The 26,745-nt window shown below is 40.6% G+C and overlaps 1 protein-coding gene across 7 annotated transcripts in view; it reads left to right on the forward strand.

The window, feature by feature from the left end:
* The window catches only part of nrg1 (neuregulin 1), a 35,393-nt gene extending 9,678 nt beyond the window's left edge, over positions 1-25,715 (forward strand). The window contains exons 3-9 of one of the 7 annotated variants that reach the window (XM_058064451.1): positions 1,010-1,151; positions 6,589-6,656; positions 16,504-16,606; positions 16,925-17,051; positions 17,143-17,258; positions 22,627-22,827; positions 23,675-23,820. In XM_058064451.1, the coding sequence (XP_057920434.1) occupies positions 1,010-1,151; positions 6,589-6,656; positions 16,504-16,606; positions 16,925-17,051; positions 17,143-17,258; positions 22,627-22,819 (749 nt within the window). In that variant the 3' untranslated portion in view covers positions 22,820-22,827; positions 23,675-23,820. Of the gene's footprint in view, positions 1-1,009; positions 1,152-6,588; positions 6,657-8,530; positions 8,590-16,503; positions 16,607-16,924; positions 17,052-17,139; positions 17,259-22,626; positions 22,828-23,674 lie in introns of all 7 variants that reach the window. The other 6 variants (XM_058064450.1, XM_058064452.1, XM_058064447.1 and 3 more) reach the window with 6 other exon arrangements.
* Positions 25,716-26,745: the final 1,030 nt, after the last annotated feature.

A 26,745-nucleotide genomic window follows, 5' to 3' on the forward strand; every position in this document is an offset into this window, starting at 1 on the left:
GTCTGCACTGTGCCTGTCAGCCAATTTACCACTGCGCAGGGTGCGCTTCCGCCTGCACCAAGTATAGGCCAGGTCGGAGCTGCCGATCATACTTATTTCAGGGCACCTTTAGCGTGCGGTTTTGTCACAAAATTTTCACTGCGCCAACCTGAAAATGTTGATACTTCCCCTGGTGCACCGCTATGGCCAGCTTGGCGCAGCCCAGTCTACTAAATTACCAAATTGGCTTGCCGAAATCACCACTGCGTGGGGTGCGCCCAATGGCATTGTTCTTCTAGTATTTTCCTTTCGGTGTTCTAATACTTTGTGGATTGTGTTCAAACCTTATTTCCAGAAATATTCGCCTTCCTTTTTTGCAGACTTGAGCAAATTGTAACTTGTGAAACGTATGAGATGACACACGCTTGTGGCGCAGTGCATCATGTTTGCCCTTGACAGCATTGCAGTGCATTTTTTTTTTCATATCCCGGGAGTTTGACCAGCCGAGAAAAGAAGCCAGCACTTGTTGGCTCAGCTCCAGCAATGTGTCTCTTTCATGTTTTGTACCCAACAGCAAGAAACAAAAAGCTCATTTCATGACTTTACAAACTGCAGCTCTATTTTGAGCAACATACTCTAAGTCCGTGCTTGTCAAATAGTGGGGACGGGGTGAACTGTCGGGGGGTGTGAGAGGCAGGGAGGACTTTCAATATTAGTGCAGACCCGCCAACATGTATGAATTTGTTGTTCTCAGCAGGTCATTTGAATCTTGACTCTACTTGTATGCTGCACTGCTCTCCATTTTGCTGCGTCTCCTTATAGTGTTTCAAATGGAGGAGGCGCAAAAACATTTCTGTCATCCAGGGGGGCATGACAGAAACTCTAAATCAAATCCTCACACCATGTACCGAAATCCTTATTTTCTTCAAATAGCTTTGCTTTTGTGGATAAAAACTTAGCGTTGACTGTCATGCACCACCAGTGTTTTTCCTGATGAATTATTTGTTGTTTTTCTGGGTGTCGTCTGCAGCTTCCACCAGCAGCACCACTACAAGACTCAAGACCTCCAGTCATGTGACACGCTGTAGCGAGAGCCAGAAGAGCTATTGCGTTAATGGAGGAGAGTGCTTTACCCTTGAACTCATACCAGGCAGCACAAAGTTCCTGTGCAGGTAAGGACATGTACTTTCCCATTCAGGCTGACGTCTCAGTGCCTGTGATCACAAATAGCTTTCTTTGGGTCGTCACTGTGAAGCTACTGGAGGAGTAGCTGCATTTCACTGCCTTAACAATTACCCAGAGTGGTTCTACAGCAAAAGAATTCTATTTAATATCAACTTTCTTATGTCGTAGAGACAGTATGCTTTTATTCTGGAGAGTGTATATAATCTATTTGGTCACAATGTCGGGGTGTCATTCATTCATCATTAGACCCAGTGATGTGTACATACAAAGATGAAAAGAGCGTTTCATCTCATTAAGGTTACTTTCTGGAAGACATTAAATATCCTTCTTGGTGAAGTGAACCTATCAATTAAACTCTTGCATTCTCCTTCATTGGATAGGCATTTTCAAATTAAAACTATGCTTTATTTTTTTCACAGATTTCAATAACATTGACATATTCACATTTGCCAATGAATCATATAAACACCACTTCTTTCCCGCCCTACGCAAGGCGGGTCTATTTTACGTGCAGTGGCCGTGTCAGGAATCTGGATGGGAGAATAGGAAGTAAAGCTTGTAGAAAAACACTTCATGGGTGCTGCATGAATGCAAATGACAAAACAGGGGGGGGGGGGGGGGGGGTTGCGTACCCCTCTGAAAGCAGGTAGTATTATTAGAGCCATTGAGACATGAAATAACACCCATATAGTCACCTTTATACTCATACTACCCAATATAGTAGACGTATTAGTCATGAATAAGACTGGTGCTTGTGTGTGTTGCTGTAAATGTGTCCCAGTGCTAGGGGAACTGAGTGGAGGGGGAAGACGGGAAGTCACGTTGGTGGTTCAGTTTTAGCTTGGCGTGGGTTTCGGCCTCAACAGTAGCCAGTGTTAGGGATTATTGCACCTGTTGTGTGATCATTCAAACCTGTAGTAAAAACCCTTGTTCCGGCGATCAAGTCTGGTGCTTGTGTTTCTCACCGTACATTACAGTAACATTACTGACACCTTGTGATTAGTGTGGAATACTACATATCATCGCAACATCTTTGAATGCATCATCTGAATGCCTTATGTTTGTATTTTAGTTTTTGGCTATTTTTATGCTTGAAAATTCATTTTAAAAACTTAAAATGTGCTTTAATATGTATATATATATATATATTTTTTTTTTACAAAAAACAGGCCATATTCAACAACGAAATAGCATAACTGAATGAAAAAAAATTGAAGCGCAAAGTGAAGAGGGATTACTGTATTCAGATACTCGTGAATCAGAACTCATTGTTCACTTACAAGAGTCATTTAAACAACTTGGCTCCAGCACCCCTGCGACCATAGTGAGGATAAGCGGTAGAAAATGAATGAATGAACATCCGTGTTAGCAGCTTGCTAATACATGTTGACAGGAAGCGGAAGTCAGCTCCATTTCCAGTCTATGACATCATCAACAGTTAGCTCTAGTTCTTTGCTAACTAACAGTTATTTTGAGACTTCAGTTAATTCTCAAAAATGTTAACACGAAACACAATTTTATAGTTTTGCAATTATAGTTTTACATTCAGAAAACTATTCAAAATCAATACGAATGATGAATGAAAGCTAAATTAACATTTGAAGGCTACTGTCTCACTGAAGACATGATTGTTGCAAAAGACATGATGTAGCGGTTAGATCCACACAGACTTTGTGTTTTGCTAGGAGTTAATTCTTGAATTCAATACTGTTTCTCATGGCAAAACATGAAGGTGGTGTCGGTGTTGATCTCGCTGCCATATTGTGTCTTTAGAGAATTTAGAGAGAAGAATAATGTCTTCAGTTCATTTGAATTTGAATATGAATATCAAATATGTGCCATATCTGTATACTGTGCTAAATCATATCGCTACTCATACTCAATAACATAAGGCTTCATTCTTCATTATGGTTGACTATGGACTATTATTAGTCAAGCAATATTGATAAAGTTATATGTAGTACTGGTCACAAGGCATCAGTAAGTTACGTTGATGAGACAGGACATTAGATTACATTCCCTTCACACTGCATGGCATTCCTGATAGAGATGGCATGATAGTTCTCCTCCCATTCCTTGTGGAAGTGGTATGTTTCTGGTTTCTTACTTTGTCCTTCTTCCCCACTTCATTTGAAACCCTAAGTTTCAAATAAGTAAATAGCAAATAATAAGTAAATAGTAAATAATAAGTAAATAGCAAAACACATACAGTACATACTGTAGTAGCACAGTGGAATATTGGTTAGCATCATTGGAGACTTGAAATCATAGGTGTGATTGGGAGTGTGAATGCTTGTTTGTATATACGGTATGTGCTCTGTAGTTACCTGAGGACCTCACCAACCCTGCCTCTCGCCCAAAGTCAGCTGGGATAGGCTGCAGCTCACCCGTGACCCTAATGAGGGGCTCAGCCTTCTCTTGCACCAACATGACCTTTTTTTTGGTGGCTAGGTTTTTTGCCAAAATCTTGAGAAGGTGCACACAACATTGCAGGACTTACAATCAAAACTGATATTGATGCTTGCGTGCTACTACACTGCTGCTGTGACATTGTCCCACTCTGGGATTAATAAATAATAAATAATACATTCACAAAGGCATTCTGTTCTATTTTAGGTAGCTCGCTCGGTCACATAAGTTCACCCTTTCCGTCCGTAACATTCAACTTTGCCGTCTAAAGTCATGTTGAAATAGTCACTTAGTCACAATATTCACAACTTCACTTATAATATAAATTTTCACATGTGAAAAATGTCCTCATTTTGTAATAAAAAAACAGCTGCAAACTTCCACCTGGGTCCCAGTGGCCACCCATGGAGCCCACAATTACTGGGGGCATCCTTGTGGCCATCACTACTATCATTCATTCATTCATTTTCTACCGCCTATCCCAGCTGTCTTCAGGCGAAAGCCTCAACTGGTCGCTAGCCGATCACATGGCACATATAGATAAACAACCATTCACACTCACACACTACGATCATTTTCAATTAAATACCAACTTATCCACAATTGGAAACATAAACACATATTTCTTTCCCTTTTCTGTGCATTCTAATATGACAAATGAGCTAGCTAACAATGCACTTCATTGGGAGGTTTTTCGACTGCGAGGTCGAAGTAACAACGTAATTTTTTTTAATATCCATGCTGTGATCACGCATTAACAAGTACATTGATGATAACATGTAATATTCACAGTATCTTGCCGTATTTTGATGATTACCGGAAATTCTGTCCCAGGCGCATTGATTTCACAGAGTCCATATAGCTAACGCTACTCCCGTCAACAACAGCGACAACACTTTCGATGTCCGCTCTTCTTGGGATGGCTGTGTCTTCCAGCACAAGACGTGTGCTCCAGTCATCAGGTAAAAAATGCTGACAGTAAACTAGCATCTTGTTGAGTCTTTGTAGCGAAATTGAGAGCTAGTCCACCAATTAAATATAGTTTTTCATGTTAGCTGCCATAATAACCATATCGCTGTCGCTTGGTTAATATTAGAGTCAATTATGTAAATGGAACACTTTTGGTGTTTTTCTTTTTTTTTCTTTTTGTTAGGGCTTTAGCGTGCCATGACGTCCATTGTTAGCTACCTTATACTAACTTGTTTTCCTTTGTTCACAAAAAAACAACTAAAAAAACAGTATTCCATTTACAAAACTGACTTGTATATTAACCAAGCTACAGGGATATTATTATTGTAGCAGCTAACATGAAAAACGATTTTTATCCGGCAGACTAACACAACCCCTCGCTAGGATACCTAGCTCTCAATTTAGATATGAAGACTCAACAAGATGCTTGTTTGTTGTCAGTGGTTTTTACCTGAGGACTTGAGCACACGTCTTGTGCTGGAAGACACAGCCATCTCAATGATAGCGGACATCGTAAGTGTTGTCATACCGTAACGTAAGATCCTGGGCTATGATGTGAAATCAATGTGCCGAGGAAAGAAGTTTGGCACTGTTTTAAATAATCGAAATATGGCAAGATACTGTAAGTATTATAGTAGTTATCAATGTACTTGTTCTTGCATGATTACAGCATGTATCTCAAACAATAAAACGCCGTTAGAGGGTTTTTTGTAAAAGGGCTTTGTAGTCAAAATAGGTGTGTCCCAGTGATGTGCGTTGTTAGCCTGCTCATGTTAAGTTGTTAAGTTGTTTTGTGGTGTTGCACTGTCCTGGTGTGCACAGAAAAGTGAAAGAAATCTGTCTTCATGTTGCAACATAAGGATTGGGAATCTTCTTCTTTCTCTTTGGGCTTTTTCCCTTCAGGGGTCGCCACAGCAAATCAATTAATCTCCTCCATCCAACCCTGTCTTCTGCATCTGTCTCTCTCACATCAACTACCCTCATGTCCTCCTTCACTACATCCATAAACCTCCTCTTTGGTCTTCCTCTACGCCTCCTACCTGGCAGCTCTAAATACATACAGTGTGTTAATAACACGACAAATAGCTAATCGGAATATGTTTGAAAACCGAGTCAAAATCTTGGTGCAAATTTTGTACATTAACCGAAAAATAACAAAAAAGTAGATAACTAGGGCGTACGCTAACCAAGGTTCCGCTGTATTTCTGATGACAAGTTAAGTTGATGAAAAGATGCATGTATAAAAAGTATTGTTGTGGAAAAAATGTATATTATCCTAAGTAGGATAGAGAATGCTTGAAATAAATACAGAACTCTGGCAGTTTTTATGACCTTTGCAAAACAAAGGGGTCAGACAACACACCGTATGCCCGGTCTGTAGGTGTCTGGCCAAGAGGGGCCTCTTGGCGGGAACTTTTATACTCCATAGCATGCAAATGAATTACATTACAAGAGAAAAGAGACACTCTTGTCACTCCCCTGATGCTGCCCTCATGTGTGGGGGTTAGCCTACACACCCATTCCTCTGGCATGGTTTGTCGCACCCATGCTAGATAACCTCCTAGGGTCAACCATTTGGTGGGACCTCCCCCATCACAGTAGGTAGCAGAGTGTAAAATTACAGTGATACTTTATGTGATATGTGTTTGAAATATCCCAAGTAGTTCCATACTAGTTTCTCTAAGACACATGAATGTTGATGTGAATGTTCGGGATCGGTTCTATTTGACCAGCATGTGAGGGCATGACACAGATGGCTGTGAGGCGGGTGGCCTGACCATTGTTTCATGGCGCTGTCCAGGTGCTGGACATGGCATACTACTTAAGTGTGCTGCATTAACTCTATCCATGAATGAAAGGTGAAGAGAGAAATGTGGAAAGTGCTTCCCAGGTTATGAATCTAGCTAGCTCACTCGCTTTCCACTGCAATTGTGAAAAACCAATGATGTAAGATTTGACTTCCATTGTTGGTGTGAGTCCATCTTGTTTGTCCTGTGTGTAACATGTCAGTGTTGTTATCTCTTGTCCTTTCTACCCATTGACCAGGTGCTTGACCGGATTCACTGGGCACCGATGTGAACAAGCTGTGCTTAAGAAAGTCTCAAACCCGAAACGTATGTGACCCTTGTATGCAGTCCCACATGTCATTACTGGTGTTCCACCCCAATCATATTTGATCTTGTCAACAAAATAAGAAATCCATCGTTCTTATGAGAGCGATGGTATAACGGATGCATTTGGAGATAAGAAAATCATCTTTCTTGCTGTTGTCTTAGATCTATGATCTGGTTCCTATGAAAGGAATGATGCACTGAAACTTGCATGTACTTACCATTACATCATGTGCCGTCATGCTGCCCCCCCATCAGAACTGCGTTTAACACTACAAACTACTACTCATTTTTCATACAGCTTCACCCCCCTGACACCAAAATGGAGGCTAACACGTCTGCATGTCTGATGCTATATTGTCACTTGTGACTCATCATTTCAAATTAACTAATCATGATTAATCACCATTTTCAAACACAGTAATCCCTCATGTATCACAGTTAATTGGTTTCAGACCTGACTGTGATAAGTACATTTTTTTCTTTGTATTTGTAAATTGAATAAAACTGAGCATAGAAAACCTCTTAACGACCTTCTAAATACATTTTTTAACAATATTTGAACCCTCGAGACATGACTAACGCCCCTATAGTCTCTTGTATTACCCTATATAGTAAAAAGAGAACACACGCCATATAAGACGTTATTAAGACTTGTGTGTGTTGCTGTAAAGGTGTTCCGGAAGTAACGTCAAGGGTTCAGAGTTGAGTTTTAGCTTGGCGTTGATTACGGCTGCAACAGTAGCTATGGATTATTGCGCCGGTTGAGATCATTCAAACCTGCCAAAAAAAAGTCTGGTGCTTGTGTGTCACACCGAGACCTGAGTAACAATAATGGCACTTAGTGACCAGTGTAGTATACTACATATCATCACAATGTCTTTGAATGTGTCTTCTATTTTATTTCATTTAGCCATTTCTGAACGCGTTTAATTTAGACAATAAATATGTACAATTTGATTAAATAGATATATATATATATTTTTTTTTTTACAAATAATACACCTTTTTTAACCATGAAACTGTAGTGAAGCTGTGAAATTCAAAATACAAAGTGGCGAGGGATTACTGTATGTCTGAAATAAATTTCTACTGTGTTTACTGTGAGGACAATATTATATATATTTGTATTAGGGATGTTCTGATCAGGGTTGAATGCTGCCGATCCTGATAATCCATTAGTGAAATGCCGATACCAATACCGATCACATACATGCGCTGTATGTGCTACTGGCAATATTAGGCGTCACCAAGGTTTTTGTTGAGAGAGCTACTTTTTTGTAACTTTTATTTTCATAGCTTACGTCAAGCCAGACAAAGCTTGTTTTGCACATTATTACCTGAAAACCTAAATAAAAAGCCAGTTTGGCCACCCCTGCTGGGCCCCTCCATCCGCATCCGCTGCCTGCTGAAGCGCAGATGCAGCCTCCTTCTTCTGTGACCGGAGAGGAGACAATAAGCCGACTTGGTAGTCAAAAACACCACGTCATTTAAGTTGAATTCACATGGTTTGTGTGTGTCCATCTGTTTATTTAGACCACACATAGACGCAATATAAAGATGTTGATGAGTGTCTGTGAACGCACCAGTGTGCTGGAGAACGTGTTTTTGAGTTGGTGATAGATATATGATGTTGCGCTACTGCTGATGTGTTGAGGTCAGAATAAAGTCCCAAGTGGTTGCCTTTGTAGTGTACATGCACTTTTCAGCCTGCTGCCTTTCAGGTATTCCCAAACTCTCTGAATTGAAGGATTGTAGACATATTTGTCTCATGGCCCTTCATTCAAACACCAGTGATGACCAATGTGGGTTCTTCCTTGCTTTTATAAACTAACTGCCTCTCGCTTCTTGTCTCTTTTCTCTTTTCTCCTAATCAGGTGTCCAAATGAATTTACTGGTGATCGCTGCCAAAACTATGTAATGGCCAGCTTTTACAGTACGTCCATTTCTACTTCTCTCTGCTTTTTATTGCTGCATGCCTCCCTCAGAGTACCTGAGTTCTGAACCCTTCAGTATTATGTTTTACTGTAAACCTACAATATATGCGAATATAATTTATTTGCATGTTCAATTTCTTATTTATTTCTTCTTATTTATTTATTATATTTATTACACTTATTAAAGCTGCATGCAGTGTTTATCATGATCGAAATCATATTTCATTATTATGATTTTTAAAAGAAAAGTGTGATTTTTTTTTAAAGATTATCTTCCATGTACACAGATTTTAATTTGTGTAATGTAAAATGTTGCCTGTCTATTAACATACATACATATGCTAATCTATTCACATGCGCACATGATAAAAATAAGTGTCTATCCACTCACATACGCACATGCTGAATGAGGGGGAAACAAATTGAATGACAAATTGAATGACATTAAAGGTGACAATGTTTGTGCGCACACACACATAGATGAGACAATGACTTAGTTCTCTTAGTGTTGACATTAAAGTGGGTACATTAAAAAGCACCGTCTTACCAGTGATGTTTTTTAATGTTAATTATCATTGCGAGAAAAGCAAAACCAGAACATAATTCACATTGTTTACATATACTTCTCAGTCCCTAAAAATAAATTGTCTTACGTTTTGTATGTATATGAAGTACATAGATGCAATCCTGCTCCAGAAAAAGCTCTGGTACTTTGGTGTAAATGTTTGATCAGCTTCTGGTGAGCTTGGATGTATAATAAATTCATTCATTCATTCAGCAGAGAATAAAAATATCTTCAATGCATTTCGCCTGCTGCTAGCTAGTGCTGCTGTTGTAAAAAAAAAAAAAACACAGACCTGACCGCGATAAGTGGAATTCTGCGAAGTACGATTGAATATTAATAGTAGAAACTAAGCCATCTTAGACATAAACTTGTTACCATTGACAGTGTACTTGCTGGTGACTATTGTCTCATCAGTGTAACGTTACTGACACCTAGAGACCAGTATGAAATACTACCGCTAATAATACAACATATTTAACCAGGAAACAGTGATAACTTTTTAATTCATAATAATATTTTTTAATGAAAAAGATGTTAGAACTCAAATGTAGCAAGGGATGATAGTGACGTTTATTTGATGTTATCAATCCCCTGCCCCCCCTGACTGCAGTTATGCAGACAGAATAGTTTTTCAGGGTTTCTCCCAGTCCTCCGCTTTTGCACTTTAACACCAGTTACAGTTTTTCATTAAAATAATGGATGTTTTAGCAACCCCCACAGATGGGGGGGTTACAGCCCTCATGGGAACTCAGCTATGGCCGCCAGAGTTACACCCCTGGGACAATGTCAATGTCATTTATGACTGCCTTCCTAAAGCACTTAATAAATTGATGCGGTAAAGATGCACAGAATTTGGACATAAACAACTAGCACTTATGTCTCCTCTCATAATACGTAATGTTGATGGTGAAATAGTGAAATCTCAGGTACTTTATTACTAAGAACCGGAAAAACAGGTTCCTGAGAGTGTGGTCATATTAAAGATATATTAAATATATACATATAGTCGTCCCTTGTCACATTGCGCTTCAAATTTCACGGCTTCACTTTATCATAATATAAACAATATATCAATACATTAATAAACCATGCTGTTTCATACAGCTTATTATTAGCCCAAAATGTGCCTATTTTGCATTATTTCACCTGAATTAACAATCCTCAAGCATAGAAATGGCCAAATGAACAAAAATATAAATAACCTGACAAGATGCATTCAAAGACCTTGATGGTAAGACGTATTCTAGACTGGTCATTAGATGTCAGTTTTTGTAAAAATTTTATAAAAATTGTAAAAAAAATCAAAAAGTCTAAACTCTAATTCTGTTAAAATGCCTTCATTATTTTATGGCATGTCTTAGTGGACCTCAATCAACCTCAAAACATTTCAGCCATCCAGCCTTCAACAGCCTTCAAAGCAACACCGTGCAACCAAAAGTAAATGTGCAAACCACAAACACAGGACCAACTCCAATGAGGAGCTTCTATAGGAATGGATGTAACACATTCAGTTCTAACCAAACACTGAAATGTTTGGATAAGAACAAAAATGTTTATTCCAAAAAGTTTTTCCCAGGAGTAAAAAGGCATAAAACATAACATAAAATAAACAAAATAACAAAACATAAAATACAAATAAAAAGCGCTGCTGAACAATCAAGCAGGTACTATAGTCAAGCAGGGTGTAATACTCGAAGCAAGGAGAGCTAGTTAACCAGACAGAAGTATGATGATAGCAAGTACAATGTGCCAACGAGGACGGTCTATAGTCAAGCTTCATTCATTCATTCAGTTTCTACCCCTCATCCTTACGAGGGTCGTGGGGGGTGCTGGAGCTGTCTTCGGGCGAGAGGCGGGGTACACACTGGAATGGTCGCCAGCCAATCACAGGGCATATATAGACAAACAACCATTCACACTCACATTCATACCTATGGACAATTTGGAGTCTCCAATTAACCTAGCATGTTTTTGGAATGTGGAAGGAAACCGGAGTCCCTGGAGAAAACCCACGCATACACGGGGAGAACATGCAAACTCCACACATAGATGACCGAGGGTGGAACTGAACTCGGCCTCCTAGCTGTGAGGCCTGCGTACTAACCACTCGCCTTGCAGTCCCACAGTCAAGCTTAAGAAGGTCAAATGCTAATTGCAGCACTACAGAGTATGACAGTACCCCCCCCCCCCCCCCATAAGATGCCTCCTGACAACTTACCTGGCTTAACAGTGTGGAGCGAATGGAAGTCACAGATGAGGGATGGGTCAAGGATACAGGAGCGGGGCACCTGGGAGCGCTCCTTCGAACTATACCCTTTCCAGTCGACCAGACACTGCACCTCTCTGCCCCGTCTTCTGGAGTCTGAAATAACTCTCAATGTGTAAGCAGGCAGACTATTGATCAGATGCGGTGGAGGCAAAGGCTCGACAGGAGGGCACGGTAGACTCGTGGATACAGGCTTGATGTGTGACACGCGAAACACTGGGTGGACCTTGAGCGATGATGATAGCTTCAGCTTCACTGAGGAGCCGTTAATGATGGCGTCCACTTCATATGGTCCCACGAGAAGGCCACCACCTGGATCTTGGTGGGATCAGCTCTCAACCTGCCCTCGTCCTCGATGCACACCAGCAATCAGACAGACGACAAATGGAATTCACACTTCACAGCTTTGACGTATGTGTTGACCAGACATATGTGTCGGATGTGCTCCTGTCAATTTCATCCAAGTAGACAAAACAAAAGTGGTCAACATGTCTCTGAGGACATCATTAGGTTCTGAAACACTGCCAGACCCCGGTAGTATCTACACGGCCAAAGTGACTTGTCCTTCGTAACAAAAAGGAAACCTGCTCCAAGTGGTGACGAAGAGGAAATTTACTCTTAGCTGCGACTTAGCACGAAAGTCAATGGCAGCGACAGATCGCTCCTTCGGTCTGATATTGAGTAATCGACTTCCTGCCTCGTGACCCCTAATTGGGTGGTCAAAAACGTTCCTAATTTCTGACAAAAATACTGAGAGTGAGGTTGGTGTCGCGGATTTGGCTTTGCTTACAGCAATAGCCCACTGGCCCTAGCCTTGTTAGAGAGGAGACTCGTAATTAATGCAATGTTGGCAAAGTCTGATGAGTTCGTACTAAGAAATGGCGGACAGGCAGCAGCAGGGCAGCACTACACAAGTATGACACACTCACATTTAAGGGCAAACAACAAATGTGTGAATTACATTTCTGTGCTCTGTGACTAAATCCTGGACGTTATGTCAGCACTTTGTGACTAAGTCTTGTCACGCTGATCTCATATTAATGAAATACGTACCTCACTCAAAATGCATTAATTTTATTTGTCATATTTAATCGATACATTGTTAAAGTAGCATTTTATTTTGGGGACACTAAACAACGGGGCTCAAGTCAAAAGCGTTTGATTTCTGACTTGAGTCAACCTGTCTTCTCCTGACTTGAGACTTGACTTGGACTTCGTACGTCACTCTAGAGTTGAGGGTAAAGACTTGAGACAATCAACAACATGGAGGCAACAGAGCAAAACTTTCTGCAGAAGCAAGCTAAGATCTTCTCTCACCCACTCTTCTGTGATATTTGAAATCTATGTTCAAGCAATTACCAAAGCCCCTTAACAAGAGCAAGACACAGAACCATCCTCGGCCCAAATGAAGGTTATTACCTCTGCCGAGCGGAGTCCAATAATCATCATATAGTATCTGCAAGAGAAGGGTTGTAAGAACAAAAATGTCTTAAAAGGCCCCGTCTTCTACAACGCAACAAAATTGCCCATTTGGAATTTGCACAAGAACACTAAACATCGGACACTGAAAGGTGGAAGAAAGTTCTTTGATGAAAAACAGATGTAACCTTGATGGTCCTGACGGCTTCCAACGTTACCAGCATACAAGGAGATCCCACCTGAGATGTTATCTACAGGGCTCAGTGGAGGGGCGGCATCATGATCTGGGGTGCTTTTTCCTTCAGTGGAACAATGCTGGCAATGCTGGGAACGCTGCAGTTCACAATACCCACCTGACAAAGGACTTCTTCCAGAGTAATGAGCTCACTCGTTTGGACCATCCTGAATTTAGATCCTTCCCCTGATCTAAATCCAACTGAGAACCTTTGGGTGCGGATGGCAAGTGAAGTTTACAATAATGGACATCTATGGACATCTACTTTTTAATGCCGCTTATCCTTGCTAAGGTTGCAAGGGTATCATGGAACCTATGCCAGCTGACTTCAGGCGAGAGGCGGGGTACACCCTGACTGGGGACCAGTCTCGCCTCAATCATTCATACCTATGGACAATTTGGAGTTGCCAATTAACCCAGCATGTTTTTGGAATGTGGGAGGAAACCGGAGTACCCGGAGAAAGGCTACACACAGGGGGAACATGCAAACTCCACACAGAGATGACAAACGAAGAATCGATCCCAGGTCTTCCTCATCTCCTCACTCCGTGGCCACTATTCGGCCACCGTGCAGTGGTTTCAAATACAATAGAATGTAAACGGCTCAAACTGCCTACAAGTGTGTTAAAAACAATAAATAACTTTATAAGGCCACTTTTGTTATGTATCAACATTTGGGTGTGCCATAATATTACAGTATTGCTTATATTACAGTATCTAATGCATATGAAAACACCTCAAGGTCAGGGCTTTCCAAGCAATTTTTATGTGAAACAAAAAAAAAAGAGGCTGATTGTTTAAATTAATCACAGATCACAATTAATTAATCTCTTTCCAAAAATCTACTAGTTACTTCATGTCTGGGGGGCTCTAAACTGCATTTAGAAGGTGGTAAACAGGTTTAACTGGTCTAACTACAAAAGTATTCCAAGTATAAATGCAGTTAGACATCCTTCTTTGCTGAAATTCACTTATCACGGACTGGTCTGAAACCAAGTAGGGTACACTGTCTTCATAAGAAAGGGTAAAACTGTAGAATAGGGTATACAAAATTACAGTATAATGAGGATCATTCCTACCTAACCCTAACCACTACTCATTAGTTCTTCATTAGTTCCTCAGTAACTACTCAATATTCATGTGCCTTAGTTCCTCAGTAACTACTCAATATTCATGTGCCTTAGTTCCTCAGTAACGACTCTACTCATTAGTTCCTCATACTGTAAGTTCTTCATTAGTTCCTCAGTTACTACTTTAAGTTTATGTGCGTCAGTAATTCATTCCTAATTACTTCTTCATTAGTTCCTCAGTTACTACTTTAAGTTTATGTGCGTCAGTAATTCATTCCTAATTACTTCTTCATTAGTTCCTCAGTTACTACTTTAAGTTTATGTGCGTCAGTAATTCATTCCTAATTACTTCTTCATTAGTTCCTCAGTTACTACTTTAAGTTTATGTGCGTCAGTAATTCATTCCTAATTACTTCTTCATTAGTTCCTCAGTTACTACTTTAAGTTTATGTGCATTAGTAATTCATTCCTAATTACTTCTTCATTAGTTCCTCAGTAACTACTGTATTTTTGTGTACCTTATTGTAAAGTGAGACCTCGGACAGCATAAAAAATAAAATTGCAAAAAAGCACACACTTTCTGGTGGTAAAATATATGAAAATGGTACAAAAATTAATGATAAAAATATTAAGCATAAAAAATTTATTTATGCAACAACCTTGATTTTACTATTTAACAAATGGTTTAGCACCTTTTGGGAATTAGCCCTCCAAAAGTATTGACTGCACGCACCTGTATAAGAATACCTTTCCTGTAATCAATCAATGTTTAGATTATCATCAAATCAACACCCCATTTATTTACACATCTCAGTATGACCTTCCCTTGTTATTGTGGTATATGATTGTTCATGTACTTCATGTTTATGTCTATGTACTATGTTCTATGCATATGCAGTGGTGTGAAAAAGTGTTTGCACCTTTTCTGATTTCTTATTTTTTATGCACATTTGTCACACCTAAATGTGTCAGATAATCCAACAAATTGAAATGTTAGTCGATGCCAACACAACTGAACACAAAAAGCAGTTTTTAAATAAAACTTTTTATTATTAAGGGAGAAAAACAATCCAAACCGACATGGTCCTCTGTGAAAAAGTTACTTGTCCCCAGTTAAAATATAACTACCTGACTTCAATTTCTTCTGCCACACCCAGGCCTGATTACTGCCACACATGTTCCCAATCAATAAATCACTAAAATAGGACCTGCTTGACAAAGTGAAGTAGACCAACAACTGAGATCTAAAAAAAAATCAAGAACAAATGAGAGAAAGTAAGAGGGATCAAACAGTGTGAAAAAAGTTACAAAGTCATTTCTAAAGCTTTGGGACTCCAGCCAACCACATTGAGAGCCTTATCCACAAATGGCAAAAACCTGGAAGAGTGGTGAACCTTCCCAGGAGTTGCGAGTCAACCAAAATTAATCAAAGAGCACAGCAATGACTCATCCAAGAGGTCACAAAAGACCCCACAACAACATCCAAAGAACTGCAGGCCTCACTTGCCTCAGTTCATTAAGGTCAGTGTTCACAACTCCGCCATAAGAAATAACCTGGATGGCAGAGTTCCAAGGCGAAAACCACTGCTGAACAAAAAGAACATTAAGTCTTGTCTCAATTTTGCCAGAAAACATCCTGATGATCCCCCAAATACTCTGTGGTGTGAAGAGACAAAAGTTGACGTTTTTGGAGGGTGTGTGAACCCATTAAATCTGAAAAAAAAGTCATGTCGCAGTTCAGAAAAAGAATATCACACCAACAGTAAAATATGGTTGTGGTAGTGTGATGGTCTACCAAAAAATCCTGAAGGACAATATCCGGCCATCTTGTTCTTGACCTCAAGCTCAAACCTAGGTTCTTCAGCAGGACAATGATCCAAAACAAGCAAGTCCACCTCTGAATGGCTGAAGAAAAAACAAATGAAGACTTTGGAGTGGCCAAGTCAAAGTCCTGACCTGAATCCTATTGAGATGCTATGGCATGACCTTAAAAAGGCTTCATGCTGGAAAAGCCTCCAATGTGGCTGAATGACAACAATTCTGCAAAGATGAGTGGGGCTACATTCCTCCACAGCGCTGGAAGAGACAAATTGCAACGCTTGATTGCAGTTGTTGCTGCAGATCTGCAGATTTTTTGTCCCCCTTAATTATAAAAAATTTCATTTAAAAACTGCATTTTGTATGCAGTTGTTGTCATTGACTAATATTAAAATTTGTTTGATAATCTGAAACATTTAAGTGTAACAAACATAAAAAAAGAAACAAGGAAGGGGGCAAACACTTTTCCACTGCGCTGTATGTGAACATACGCATATTTGTAGACGTGAAGTTTAAAGATTGGACTGTCCTCTTTTTCAGAAGCTGAGGAGCTGTATCAGAAACGTATTTTAACAATAACAGGAATCTGCATTGCGCTCCTAGTCGTTGGAATCATGTGTGTGGTTGCCTACTGCAAAACAAAGTAATTGATGCCACATTTGCATGTTTCATTGAATATCTTCAAAAGGTACATTCCATGATTTGATTGTAGCGCCCATTAGTGTCTCGTGCTAAATATGAATTAATATGCTCTCTGAATCAAATTTCAAGTGAATGTAGCATTCGACATGAATGGATTTGGAACGTCTTCTACTTTTGGACGCTATAACTATATTGTGGTGTGTATTTGACCACATGAATATTTGTGGTCATTGCTACAGCCAAGCCATATGAACTTTAGGGTTTTTGTAAAGCAAGTCATCTGTGCTGCCTCCGAATGCAGTATGTTTCTTCCCTACAGGCAGCAGAGGAAGAAGCTCCATGAGCGCTTCAGGCAGAACCTGAGGAAGAAGAGAAACAAGCTGGCAAAATCAGCCAGCAGACGGCAGGTCTCCAATTTGCCTCTTCAAGATTTGCAGCAAACCAACGTGAGCTGGGACTCACTGACGTCCAATCAATGACATCGTATGTGATGATTACGCTTCCTCTTACCCAGCTGTCCTTTTATTTCCATAGCAGTGCAACGGGACAGTCCGGCATGCAGCTGAGAAGGAGACAGAAACCACATTCTCCACAAGCAAATACGCCTTATCAACACAAGAACCTACCACACTCACCCACATCTCCAGCCAAAGGTAAGGAGTGGAAAGGTAACTTGGTGGAATCTTGGTTAGCGTCTGTTAATCTGTTACAGAAAGGAAAAAAACAAAACACGTGTTTTTTTTTAGTATTACAATAAATCAAATCAAATCAAAAATCAAATCAACTTTATTGTAGAGCACTTTTCCTGCAAGGAGATGCAACACAAAGTGCTTTCCAGAATTAAAACAATTACCACAATTAAAAAGGAAAACAATGAAGAAAAAAGAAAGCCCCTCCTTCCCACCCTCCATACTAGACCCACATACACACACACACCCATCCACCCACACACACACACACACGCAAGCACACAATCACCCACAGTAGGGAGACATGGCATGGTACTGAGGAACAAGGTAACGCCACCTTTGGGGCTGTCCACACTGGGAGAAGCTGCAGGCCGTGCCATCGGAGGACCAGCACCCGGGCCCTCCGACTCCGTTAGACGGGCGGACCCCCACATTAAAGGGAGGAACCCCCCAGCCGGCCATGTCGAAGGGACCCAAGGATGGCACCCCCTCAGCATACCGAAACAGCCCCCAGTGTGGAGGACCCCCCTGAGGAAACACTGGAGTTAGAGCTAAAGACTAAGACCATAAAATAGGACTAAAAGATAAAACAAAACACTGGAGTTAAAAGGTGAAGAATAAGAACATAAAATAGGACTAAAAGGACGAAAACATAATAAAAGCTTAACAATATTAGTTAAAAGCCTGATTAAAAAGGTGCGTCTTTAATCTTCTTTTAAAAATATCAACTGTCTCCATAGTCCGTATATATACTAATAATATATTGTACGCTAACCCGAAAATGTACACAAACCACAATATGCTATCTATGGCATAGGTATACCAAGGTTTTACTGTATTCCATTCAATAACCTTTAATCATTTCCTTATCAGGAATGAGACAAATTGATATGGTACATCCATTTAACCAAACAAACCAAAACTGTCATAGAAAATATTGTAGGCTTTTGTTCAAACGGTTTCTAGACTGTGATTTAAATTAACCTTTCGTGTAAGTGGAAACTTACATGTAGATTAACACCTACGTCACACACACTGTATATATAGCCCACATTGAGGACACATACAATACAGTAACAGAAAGACTAATGCAGGATAAAAAAAACAGACAAACTCCTTACTTTTATTCCTGTTGTTGTCTTGGACTCTGTAATGCTAGGAGTCCACTGGGCCGGCGCCAGTTGGTGCCTGTTCGCGCCACTGCAATTTGCTGTGGCGCCTAGTGGCGTGCAGTGGCTCAAACTGCCTCCCAACTGGCTCTTGGTGGCCCGTAACGGCAGCAAAAATTGAGTTTGGCAGCAAGAAAATTTCAAAATGTTTAAAAATTTAATCACACCACTTGCATCGAGCAATCAGCGCAAAGTGGAACCAAATGTCACAAACAATCCACTTATTGGAATCCACTGGAATGTAATGGCACGCGCCAAGTTGCGGCAATGATGTTAGGAGTCCTGTGCATCCTCGCTGTGGCGCCGAATAACGGCAACATGCAGAGTGAACATAATTTGGCACCACAGCAAGTCACTACGCGACAATCACATAATCTTTGGCGCAAAACTGGCGCAAACTGGCACCGGCCCAGTGGACTCTTAGCATAAAAGGGCATTGCAAGGGAAGGAAAGACAGACTGGCTTAACTACACTGCTTATGTATCACTGTCCATTCCATAGGAGCAGATCCTTTATCATGTTCAAGAATACTATCTTTATCCTTCATCATGGTTGCAAGTGTTTCAGCAACATGGAACAGACATGCAACCAATGTGGATTTCTCCACTTCTTCACTTTCACTTTCCTTTTCTTTTATGTGCTGCCTCCAGAAGTGCCTTGTGCTTGTCAAACACCATGAAGAGCAAAAATTAAACCAATCATATCGACCCGATGAACAATAAACCAATAAACATAATGACCCAAGAACCACCTGCAGTGACATTACATTCAGTACATTCATAATAAATCCAAAATCCTTCACCACTTTGTGCTTCAACTTTTTGGGATTTACTCCATCGTGGGTTTTTCAAAAATATATTAGTTAATAAATCAGATTTGTTGGGCTTCTGAAAGAGCTGATAGGTACCAGCGGGCCAAGTGGCAGGTGGCTTTGGCAGTGGAGAAGTTTGTTGAGGCAACTGAACCTGATTTTTTGGCCATTCTCAAAGAGGTTCTGCAAACTATTTGACGCCCCAGAAAGAGGAAGTAGGGATGGAGGCCTCCTGACCTCCTGAGTGGTGGAAAGACTACTTTTCTACTTTTTCGACTACTTTTCTCAAACCCACTGACATACCGTTCACAAAGGAAGCAGAGTCTGAAGACACAAAGATCCATCACCATGGCTTCGGTATCTTAGTTAGTCAAAAACCTCCTCAGTGGCAAAGCTACGAGGTTGGACGAGTTTTGCCCTAAATTCCTTGAGGCTCTGAATGTTGAGGGATTGTCTTGGTTGACGTGTCTCTTCAACATTGTATGGAAGTCAGGACGAGTACTTCTGGATTGGCAAACCTGGGTGGTGGTCCCCCTTTTCAAGAAGGGTGACTGGAGGGTGTGTTCCAACTAAACAGGATCACACTCCTCAGCCTTCCTGGTAAAGTCTATTCCAGAGTGCTGGAGAGAGAAGGGTACGACCCTCAGCTACAGGAGGTGCAACGTGGTTTTCATTGTGGTTGTTATCTCAACAGGCACTAATCTTGCTGTTGCTGAAACGATTGCTTTGGGAGAACCACTGTCTTTTTACCCAAAGACATGACAGACTTATCACGATTGTGTCTGGATGTAATAAATCAATAAATGCATATGCACTAATGAGGGATTACTATACACGAAAAGCACAATCAAAGTCACTGAGATTTGATGTGATCATGGCTGAAAGGTGTGTTTATTTGTGAGCTATACACCATAGCTCACAAATAATATTATATATATAATATATATATAATATATATATAATAATATTTGTGAGCTATACACCATAGCTCACAAATAAAAACACACCTTTCAGCCATGATCATGTAAGCGACGGCAGCTGTATTGGACTTGTCTTCACATTCTGCCTCCAGTGTTTAAATGTGTGTCACGGCGGGGAATGGCTTCATTAAATGAGAACGTGTTCATCAAGGAATGTTTTTGTATCGAATGTATATAGAAGGTATATTGAGGATATTATTTATCCTGAATTAATTTAATGTAAGGATAAATATTATCGCCGCACGGTGGGTGAATGGTTAGTATGCACGCCACACAGTCAGGAGATCAGGGAGACCTGGGTTTGAATCCTGCTCTTCCTGCCATTGGTGCTCTGAACGTGGATGGATGGATAAATATGATCAAAAATGCCGTCTGGGACCGAGGACACCCAAGCAGGTAGTGAGGGTTATATTTATAGGTTATCACATACTGGGCCTGATACCAGACAAACCATGTGATGATCTTATTATCACATACTATTTAATCATGAGCTTATTATCACGTACTATTTAATCAAAAGACCATTTTGTTTCCAGAAAATCTTCAGTTTATTACATGTATTATATCTAAACAGTGTAAACACAATAATTGCAAAATATTTCAACAATAATATTTTATCAACAGTCTTGTCTTATCAATGTCTGTCCTCCTCATTAATGGTGATAAAACGTTCCACTTCTAATATTCTGTTAGCTATTTTCCCTATTTGTCTTTCTCCGGGATTGTCAACCGCTGACATGTTGACAGAGCACAGACGGCAGCAAAACAAACGCTGTGTGTTCACGCTCGTGCGCTGTTCTCTGATTGGTTGTTTCACGGGCACGATACCAGAGTAGCGCTCTCTGAGTGGACAGCTACGAGGGCTGATACTGGACATGGTTAAACTCTATATTTTATCAGTATCACTGCCCTGGGCTTTGACACAGTATCATTTCGGCCTTTTCCCGTATCATTTATGGGCGGTTTCTAGGGTACAGGGCCAATTAATACTGTAGTATGTGATAATGAGTCAGAATATTGAGGCCGTATTCCAAGCCTCCACTGCTTCGGCGGCTGATCGGCACAATGGTTGCACAGCGGTCAATGCCAGTTGTGATAGTGAATAACAGGTAAGGAGGCTGTGACGGAGTCTTACAGAGCATGGATGGTTCGCGGGACTCCTGAAGCACCTCCGGCAGGCCACACTTGAAGTGCCACAGGGAATGAGGAGTGATCAAAGCAAAAACCGGGGTGTGGCTTTGATGCGGTTCTGGCAAACCATGTGACACCTCAGAAAAGGGAAAGCAATGCCACCTCTACACTGGTTGCAATGAGGGTGGGGGCTGCTGACCTCAACTGGGATATAATCAGGTGGTGGAAGGAGTACTTCAACGTCCCTGGTAGTCACTGGTAATCTGAGGACGCAAACGTGGACATGCCCATCACTCTATAACAGGGGTCGGGAACCTTTTTGGCTAAGAGAGCCATGAAGGCCAGATATTTTAAAATGTGTATCTGTGAGAGCCATATACATTTTTTTAAACATTGAATGCAATAAAATGTGTGCATTGGGGCGCCAATGGGGTGTGGCCAGCACACTTTCGTGAGCAGCGCAGTGTCCAATAATAAATCAAATACTTGCTGCCATTAATGCAACTTCTGCTGCTGCATGGTTTTGCACCGTACTCCGTACACGTATTTCATTCTTTTGGCCATCTTCGTCAGAAGGCTTGGTTCTGCAGCTTTAGCTAGGTGACTATTTGACTAAAGGAGGAAAGTTTGCATTTACATGTTGACATCTCAATGACCGAGGTAGACTACCGCATTACCCAGTAATAATCGAGTTTTGGTGTTTGACCTGGAAAATATCATCAGGAAAGATGGATATGGTCGGCCGTATTGCAGTAGAAAAGAGATGGACGGATTAAAATGCATAAGAAAGTTGTTGATTATTTTTAACAGTCATTTCTGTGATGGTTTACTTTAAAATGTTAGCAAAAATACATTTTTATTGTGGTAAGAAATGCTTGAGAGCCAGATACAGTCATCAAAAGAGCCCTACCTGGCTCCCGAGCCATAGGTTCCCTACCTCTGCTCTATAATAACCATATTGATTGTGCTATGAACTGGCTCACAAATGGCAAAAACACTCCTGTTTTTGTGGTTAAGATCTGTGGTCAGGAAAGCACAAAAAAGCACTGAAGAGCCAAAAACTCCAATAGCAACTGTGGAGCTCAGGCAGTAAACATCCACTCCCTTCAAAATGACAACAGTTATTCATGAAGCATTTTTAGCCTTAAATGTCTTCCAAAGCTAAAAAAAAAGTGATTTCATTTTAAAATGTCCTGCCTGAGAACTGTCTCCATGACAACGTCCCCTCCCTGTCTCCACAGCTGGAGTAATGACTGGAGCAACAGTGTAGTGTCTGACACTGACTCTGTCTCAATGACGTCATTGGCGGAGAATAGCCAGCATGCCACACTAGCCCGTAGGGGGCGCCTGAATGCCACCGGTGGCACCAAAGACCTAAGTGCTCAGTCAAAGAAGTGCAGAGACACGCCCAACTCCAACACGGATTTGCCTTAAATGACAAGGTAAAAGATCACTTTCAGCTTTCCATGACAGAGAACAAGTCAGGTCAACAATCATTCAAATTGTTTGCAGTGGAGGCGTACACGGAAATACGGATTAGGAATAGGAATTCCCCTGAAATACATCAAATGCAGTTGATCACAATTCCGGACCACACTGTGAAACTCTTACTTGAAGGACACAGTGACACAAGACACAGCCGCCGCTTTAAGTCTAAACTTTACAAAGGGTTTGAAAATAAGTGGGGAAGAAGGACAAAGACGGCAAAAACATACCACTTCCACACTAAATTTCAATTATGAAAAGTGTGTTTTTTTGAGTCTGAGTGGGCCAGGTTCTGTGCCTCCATTTTGGAGGCAGCTGAGTGGAGCTGCGGCCATAAGGTGGTCAGTGCCGATAATGGCGGTAATCCCGGAACCCATGGTCGACGTCAGCGGTGAGGGATGCCATCAAGCTGAAGAAGGAGTCCTATCAGGCCTTTTTGGCCCAAGGGACTCTGGAGGCAGCTGACCGGTAGCCAACATGGCAGGTGTTTGTAGAAGCGAGCATGTCTGCCTCACAACCAGGTGGTCTAGGGCTCAGCTCCGGTTTCTTCCCAGACTCCCAAATTATGGAAGCCCTCTACAAAAACGGCGTTTTATCGTTTCATATCGTACATGCTGTGGTCATGCATGAACAAGTATATTGATGATAAGAAATATGTGTTGCGAATTGTTCCAAAAAAGTGCAGTTCCCCTTTCATTGGAGACCGTAGGATAGACACTGGGATAGGCTCCAGCCCACCTCGTGAACGAATGAATGAAAATTCATGTCTCAATCATGTGATAACCCTTCCTCGTTTGTTTTCAGCCCTCTGGCAACGTCTCCTCCATCAGAGATGTCAGCCCCTCTTTCCAGCCTGGCCATCTCTGTGCCCTCGGTCGCTGTCAGCCCCTTTGAGGAGAAGCGCCCCCTGCTGTTGACTAAGACTCATCAGCCGCCGCAGTGCTTGAAGCAAGATGAACTGAAGAGTACCTGCGCACATTACAACCACGCTCATGAGGCACATAGCTTACCGCCTAGCCCGCTGTGTGCCAGGGGGAACGACAACTACCGCGTCGCGGTCAGTGCTGCAACTAGCGTGAGCTCAGCATCCACCGAGATGCTCGTGAATGCCAACAACATGATTAATAACTACAGCTCCACGGGAGCCGCCGTTATGAACGGTCATGTTCTGCATCATAAAGAGTCCAGTATTGACAGCATACTGGACAGTGAAACTGAGATCCTAAAGGGAGATCAGACACCCTTTTTTTCTAGAAACAACGCTAAAGCGCTGCTGTTCAGGGTTAAGGATAGCAGTAGGACTAAGGTGGCATCGCCGAATGGTGACCTGCAAATCATGTCATCCAGCGACACCACCAAACCAGATCCAAGAACTGTGTAAAACCAGACAGAACGAGAAAGAAAAAAATGCTTGTTTAGGGCCAAAAAATAGTCACTATTTAACTTTATTTTCTGCCATTTATTTATTGTGTACAGACATTTAATGATGTAGTGAACATAGAGTTTTATAAATGACAAAATGTATAAATGTGTCCATGTCTTGTAGATGAAGTGCCATACACAAGTGTGTAACAGCTGTGTATATTAGCGTGTACAAATATCAATGGTGCCTTTCTGTTGGGTATGCTTGCATACAGGGCCATACAGTATATTCAACATCTTAATATTGTCATCATGTGTGACTCGCTGGCTGCCTTCAGGATGTCATCCATCAGCTGACACCACAGGTTGGTACCAAAGTTCAAAGTGCATGCTACATCCTTAAATGCTGTTTGTCTTCAAGCCATCGGACCTGCCTGGTCCATTATCAGCTGTCCATATTTCTAAATGCAATATGGAACTGCAACACGGACTGAATTGATGTCAGACGAATACATGCTAGTTATGACAGTGCTAATGGTTTTTTGCTGACAGCTTACACGACTGATAACACAGCCGCTGGAGAAAAATAAAAAATGCAATCAGTCAAATCTGCCTGTTAGGAATCACTTATATGTTTGCTTCATACTGGATGTCAATGAATAACTTGGGTCACAGTCTTCAATCAGTCATATTCTGAAGTATTTTTCCAGGTTTACTGATTGCATATTTGAGCAAATATGTTCAAAGTGTAAATAAATATATGACTCTTGGCTTTTTTTTGTATAATGATGTTGAACGTGATGACTTGAAGTACTTAACAAAATACTACATTACAGGGTCACATGGTAAACAAACACTGTAGACGGGCTGGAAGAGAAAGTGAAAGCATTATATCATAAATTTAATTGAAAAGGAATACAAGAAAAATAGGTTTGTGACTGGGCTCCACATTACACGCATTATGTTGCTTCAACAGGTGGCCAACTTTGTGTAATCCAAGGGGGTGGATATGGATGTCAACATGGATACATGCCTTCCACACTGTACATCTCCACAAAAATTAAAGGATGCAAAGACCACTTTGATATTTTTTAAAGCAACATATATGCAGATTTGCTCAGAAATTATATATTGCAGAAAAAAACCTGTTTTGTGACATAGATCAAATGCATTTTTCTCTTTCTGACTTATACTGACTGGTGATTTTTCAATGTTTTCTTCAGTTTTCTTGTTAAATTTTTTTTATATTTTTTGAATGTACCACACTCTAAAATAAAAAAAAACAGTCACGGTCCCCCAGGGAAGCACATTGGACACCCCTGGTCTACATCAATGAGAATCCAAAAGTACAACGCCAACTTTAAAATCTACATCACTAAAAAAAGGAAATGTACGTACAACTACTAGGAAAAAACACAACAAATTGATGCAGCTTGAATTCATGAACAAATGACAACGACGCTACAAGACGCTACAACAATAAAGATGTTGCCAAACTCAACAGTATACAGCAATACATTTCAGTCATTGAATGTGACTTAGCTTTATCAAAAAAATCTTTATTAATTCTGCACTTTAGTCAATAAATTGTACTCCAGAATTTATATATTTATCATCAATGTCTTTGCTTTACTTGTCCATATGTTGTCACATATTAATTTTCTAAGTAATGCTCTGTGCGACTGCCTGTGTGACACTTTGTTCATTTTTTGTTCATGTTACATTTTGTTTTATTACAGTAATTAAGGGGCTATCCCAGGGGTGGGCAAACTTTTTGACTCGCGGGCCGCATTGATATGACAAAATTTACGGGGGGGGGGGGCAGACTATATATTTTACACGTAACAGTCCACCTGGTATTATTGTATCTGTAAAAGTGTCATGCAATCTGCTATTATTATGTATTATTTTATATTTATATTTAAATATTTAAAAAATAATAAAATATTATAATAATTACAATAAAATTAAAATAATAATTATTATATTATTATTATGTAAAATATGCAAATATAACAATAATATTATATATAATTAATATAATAATTGGCATTAATATAATAATTATAATAATCATAATAGTTCTAATAATAATTATAATAATCTAATAATAATAATAATTATTATTATTATTATTATTATGTGCTTGTGTCCCTTTTTTCAGGAGTACTTTGTAAACAACAGACCGTGTCAAAAAACGAAATTGATACAACCATCAAAAGGTTGGCTCAGGCCACGATGCCAGGTTGTATGTTGAGTTTAAATGAAATACTTTGGAAAGATTGGGCGGGCCGTATTCAAACACTTGGCGGGCCGGATGTGGCCCCCGGGCCGTAGTTTGCCCGCCCCTGGGCTATCCTCACAGACACGTTTTCAGGTAAAAACGGCAAAGTACTCTGTTCTTTCAGCCTCTCATCCAGAGAGCCAGAGGAGCTGGAGAGTATGATGTGGGGGCCATAAGGCAGGTTGGTGCCACTACAGTCGGTGCACCCAGGATCCACCACTCACAAACA

Source organism: Doryrhamphus excisus, chromosome 2 (genome assembly GCF_030265055.1).
Source record: "Doryrhamphus excisus isolate RoL2022-K1 chromosome 2, RoL_Dexc_1.0, whole genome shotgun sequence".
NCBI classification, from domain to species: domain Eukaryota; kingdom Metazoa; phylum Chordata; class Actinopteri; order Syngnathiformes; family Syngnathidae; genus Doryrhamphus; species Doryrhamphus excisus.